The 5,451-nt window shown below is 51.2% G+C and overlaps 1 protein-coding gene across 1 annotated transcript in view; it reads left to right on the plus strand.

Moving 5' to 3' along the window:
* LOC124018293 (protein phosphatase 1 regulatory subunit 3D-like) overlaps window positions 1–976 on the plus strand; it is a 2,005-nt gene extending 1,029 nt beyond the window's left edge. The window contains exon 2 of the mRNA XM_046333571.1: window positions 1–976. This exon is cut by the window's left edge and continues 496 nt beyond it. Within this exon, the coding sequence (XP_046189527.1) occupies window positions 1–621 (621 nt within the window). The 3' untranslated portion in view covers window positions 622–976.
* Window positions 977–5,451: the final 4,475 nt, after the last annotated feature.

Consider the following 5,451-nt stretch of genomic DNA (forward strand, 5'->3'; position numbering starts at 1 on the left):
AGAAACAGAGACCGCCAGGTACGCTTTGTGGACTCCTTGGGGCTGAAGCTGGAGGAAGTCAAGGTGTACAGCAAAGGAGAGGAGCCTTGGATTCCCCCCCACGTCTTCTCCAGACTTCTCATGAGCGCTGAGATGAACTCAGGGCGGTCCCTGGAGCTTTCCTTGCCTTACTTCAAACCTTGCTTTCCCGAAAACACGGGCTCCCAGCCGGGGTTCATTAAGCGCCTGGTGGAGCAGATGGTCTCTCTGGACCAGGTCCTGTGTTCTGAGCTGGGCATCGTCGGCAAGGTGCAGGTCCTCAACCTGGCCTTCAACAAGGAGGTGACGATTCACTACTCCTTCACTAACTGGAGGAGCAGTGCTGAGACCAGAGCCTGCTGGGTGGCTACCCTCCACAGGGATCCGATGGAGGGACCAGAGTCTGATGTATTCAGGTTCCGCCTGCCCGTCCCGCCCTTCATCCTGCTGCCTGGAGCCCAGCTGGAGTTCGCTGTGTGTTACAGAGTGATGGGAGCTGAGCACTGGGACAACAACGATGGGAACAACTACAAACTGTCCTGTCACAGCTACACACTCACTGTGCCACGGGAGTGTGAGGACAGCATTGTGCACTACACCTGACTGGCCACTAGGGGCCAACCAGTGCTGTAGAGCGATAGAGCTCTATTTCATAGAGGTTAATGGGGAGGAAGACAACACAGCTGCGCCAAATGATCTGATTGTACACAGATCTGCCTGTAGGAATAGAATATAAAATGAAACAAGCCATTCTCCTTATTAAAAAATGAATAAAGGTATTTAAAGACATTGGTGAATAGAGAAATAGAGTAAAAGTAATTGAAGGGAAAGCCGATACAGACATACCCAAGACGACTCAAAGCTGATACAGACATACCCAAGACGACTCAAAGCTGATACAGACATACCCAAGACGACTCAAAGCTGATACAGACATACCCAAGACGACTCAAAGCTGATACAGACATACCCAAGATGACTCAAAGCTGATACAGACATACCCAAGACGACTCAAAGCTGATACAGACATACCCAAGACGACTCAAAGCTGATACAGACATACCCAAGACGACTCAAAGCTGATACAGACATACCCAAGACGACTCAAAGCTGATACAGACATACCCAAGACGACTCAAAGCTGATAGCCCTCTGCTGCACTAATGTTTGTCTCTGTCTCTTTTCCTGATTTTTCACTGCATTCCCAGTATAAGGCGCTAGTAGATTCAGGTGCGGCTGGGAATTTCATTACTAAAAGTTTAGCTCATAGTTTAGGGATACATATTGTTCCTGTGGATATGCCTTTCCCTATTCATGCCTTAGATAGTCGACCATTAGGGTCAGGTTTTATCAGGGAGGTCACCACACCTTTGTGTATGATAACGCAGGAGGGTCACAAGGAGAAGATTAGTCTTTTCCTTATTGATTCTCCTGCGTGTTCTGTGGTGCTGGGCCTACCCTGGTTAGTTTGTCATAACCCCACTGTTTCTTGGCCACAGAGGGCTCTCACGGGGTGGTCGCGAGAATGCTCAGGTAGGTGTTTAGGGGTTTCCGTTGGTGCTACTACGGTGGAAAGTCCAGACCAGGTCTCCACCGTGCGCATTCCCCCCGAATATGCCGATTTGGCTCTCGCCTTCTGTAAAAAGAAGGCGACTCAATTACCACCCCATCGACGGGGGGATTGTACGATAGATCTCCTGGTAGACGCTGCATATCCCAAGAGTCACGTGTATCCCCTGTCGCAAGCGGAGACGGAGGCTATGGAGACATATGTCTCTGAATCCCTGCATCAGGGGTTCATTCAGCCATCCATTTCACCCGTCTCTTCGAGTTTCTTTTTTGTGAAAAAAAAAGGATGGAGGTTTACGCCCGTGCGTTGATTATCGAGGTCTTAATAAAATCACAGTGAAATATAGTTACCCGCTACCTCTAATCAATACGATTATTGAATTATTGCACGTGGCACGTTTTTTCACAAAATTGGATCTCAGGAGTGCTTACAATCTGGTGAGTATTAAGAAGGGTGATGAGTGGAAGACGGCATTTAGCACTACCTCAGGTCATTATGAGTACCTGGTCATGCCATATGGGTTGATGAATGCTCCATCAGTTTTCCAATCATTTGTAGATGAGATCTTCAGGGACCTGCACGGGCAGGGTGTAGTGGTGCATATCGATGATATTCTGATATACTCTGCTGCACGCGCCGAGCATGTGTCCCTGGTGCACAGGGTACTTGGTCGCCTGTTGGAGCATGATCTATATGTCAAGGCTGAGAAATGCTTTTCCAACAATCCATCTCCTTCCTAGGGAATCGGATTTCCACTTCAGGAGTGGAGATGGAGAGCGACCGCATTACAGCCGTGTGTAATTGGCCGACTCCAACCACGGTAAATGAGTTGCAGCGTTTTTGGGTTTTCCAATTACTACAGGAGGTTTATCCGGGGTTTTGGTCAGGTGGCAGCTCCCATTACATCGCTGCTGAAGGGGGGCCCGGTGCGCCTGCAGTGGTCGGCTGAGGCGAACAGGGCTTTTGAGCACCTGAAGACTCTGTTTACCTCGGTGCCTGTGCTGGCTCATCCGGATCCCTCTTTGCCATTCATAGTGGAGGTGGACGCATCCGAAGCTCAGCGTTCAGGTACGCCACTGAAGCTTCGCCCCTGTGCTTTCTTTTCAAAGAAGCTCAGCCCAGCGGAGCGAAACTATGATTTGGGGGACCGGGAGTTGTTAGCTGTCGTAGAAGCTTTGAAGGTGTGGAGGCATTGGCTTGAGGGGGCTAAACACCCTTTTCTCATCTGGACTGACCACCGTAATCTGGAGTATATCCGACAGGCGAAGAGATTGAATCCTCGCCGGGTAAGGTGGGCCATGTTTTTCACTCGTTTTGTGTTTACTCTTTCTTACAGACCAGGCTCCCAGAACGTTAAGGCAGACGCATTGTCTCGGCTGTATGACACAGAGGAGCGGTCCATGGATCCCACTCCCATACTCCCCGCTTCGTGTCTGGTGGCGCCTGTAGTGTGGGAGCTGGATGCGGACATTGAGCGGGCGTCACGTGCAGAGCCTTCTCCCCGTGAGTGTCCAGCTGGTCGTCTGTACGTTCCGTCTGCTGTCCGCGACCGATTGATATATTGGGCTCACACGTCACCCTCCTCTGGTCATCCTGGGATAGGTCGGACGATGCGCTGTCTTGACGGGAGATACTGGTGGCCCACTTTAGCTAAGGACGTGAGGATTTATGTTTCTTCCTGCTCGGTATGCGCCCAGTGCAAGGCTCCTAGACACCTGGCCAGAGGTAAGCTACAACCTCTACCCGTTCCTCAACGGCCGTGGTCGCACCTGTCGGTGGATTTTTGACTGATCTTCCACCTTCACAGGGTTACACCACGATCCTGGTCTTTGTGGATCGGTTTTCAAAGTCCTGTCATCTCCTCCCTTTGCCCGGTCTCCCTACAGCCTTACAAACTGCAGAGGCCCTGTTTACACACGTTTTCCGGCACTATGGGGTGCCTGAGGATATAGTGTCTGATCGGGGTCCCCAGTTCACATCAAGGGTCTGGAAGGCATTCATGGAGCGTCTGGGGATCTCGGTTAGTCTTACCTCAGGTTTTCACCCCGAGAGTAATGGGCAGGTGGAGAGAGTTAACCAGGATGTGGGTAGGTTTCTGCGGTCTTATTGCCAGGATCGGCCGGGGGAGTGGGCGAAGTTCGTGCCCTGGGCAGAGATGGCTCAGAACTCGCTACGTCACTCCTCCACTAACCTTACTCCCTTTCAATGTGTATTAGGGTATCAGCCGGTTTTGGCTCCTTGGCATCAGAGCCAGACCGAGGCCCCTGCGGTGGACAACTGGTTTCGGCACGCTGAGGAGACCTGGGAGGCAGCCCACGTCCACCTTCAGCGTGCCATAAGGCGCCAGAAAATTGGTGCAGACCGTCGCCGCAGTGAGGCCCCAGTGTTCGCACCAGGGGACAGGGTCTGGCTCTCGACCCGAAACCTGCCCCTTCGACTGCTCTGCCGGAAGCTGGGTCCGCGGTTTGTGGGGCCGTTTAAAGTCCTGAGGAGAGTGAACGAGGTATGTTATAGGTTACAACTACCCACTCATTACCGTATTAACCCCTTGTTCCATGTGTCTCTCCTCAGGCCGATGGTGGCTGGCCCGCTCCAGGAGGCTGAAGTGCGTAATGTTCCTCCGCCTCCTCTAGACATCGAGGGGGTTCCGGCGTACTCTGTTCGATCCATTTTGGATTCGAGACGTCGGGCGAGGGGCCTTCAGTACCTCGTGGACTGGGAGGGGTACGGGCCGGAGGAGAGATGCTGGGTTCCGGTGGAGGACGTGTTAGATCCTTCCATGTTATCTGAATTCCACCGTCTCCATCCGGATCGCCCTGCACCTCGCCCTCCGGATCGTCCCCGAGGCCGGTGTCGACGCGCAGCTGGAGCCGCGCATCAGGGGGGGTACTGTCACGACTTCTACCGAAGTCGTTGCCTCTCCTTGTTCGGGCGGTGCTCGACGTTCGACGTCACCGGTCTTCTAGCCATCATTGATCCTTTTTTCATTTTCCATTGGGTTTGTCTTGTCTTCCCACACACCTGTTTTCTATCCCATTCATTACCTGTTGTGTATTTAACCCTCTGTTTCCCCTCATGTCTTTGTCAGAGATTGTTTTATTGTCAGTGTAGTGTGATTGTTGTATAGGTGCGCGTCGGGTCCTCGTTGTATAGGTGCGCGTCGGGTCCTCGTACCCATGTCTGTTTGTTTATGTATGTTTAGTGTTATGGAGCACACTCCGTGGACTTTATTAAAAGACTCCATTTGACTCTCCATTTGACTCTCCTGCGCCTGACTTCCCTGCCACCTATTACAACTATGCATGACAGATACAGACCTACCCAAGACGACTCAAAGCCGATACAGACATACCCAAGACGACTGAAAGCTGATACAGACATACCCAAGATGACTCAAAGCTGATACAGACATACCCAAGACGACTCAAAGCCGATACAGACATAACCAAGACGACAAATCTGATAGAGACATACCCAAGACGACTCAAAGCTGATAACGACATACCCAAGACGACTTAAAGCTGATACAGACATACCCAAGACGACTCAAAGCTGATAACGACATACCCAAGACGACTCAAAGCTGATAACGACATACCCAAGACGACTCAAAGCTGATACAGACATAACCAAGACGACTTAAAGCTGATACAGACATACCCAAGACGACTTAAAGCTGATACAGACATACCCAAGACGACTCAAAGCTGATACAGACATACCCAAGACGACTCAAAGCTGATACAGACACACCCAAGACGACTTAAAGCTGATACAGACATACCCAAGACGACTCAAAGCTGATACAGACATAACCAAGACGACTTAAAGCTGATACAGACATACCCAAGACGACTCAAAGC

This window comes from Oncorhynchus gorbuscha, linkage group LG03 (assembly GCF_021184085.1).
Source record: "Oncorhynchus gorbuscha isolate QuinsamMale2020 ecotype Even-year linkage group LG03, OgorEven_v1.0, whole genome shotgun sequence".
NCBI lineage: Eukaryota > Metazoa > Chordata > Actinopteri > Salmoniformes > Salmonidae > Oncorhynchus > Oncorhynchus gorbuscha.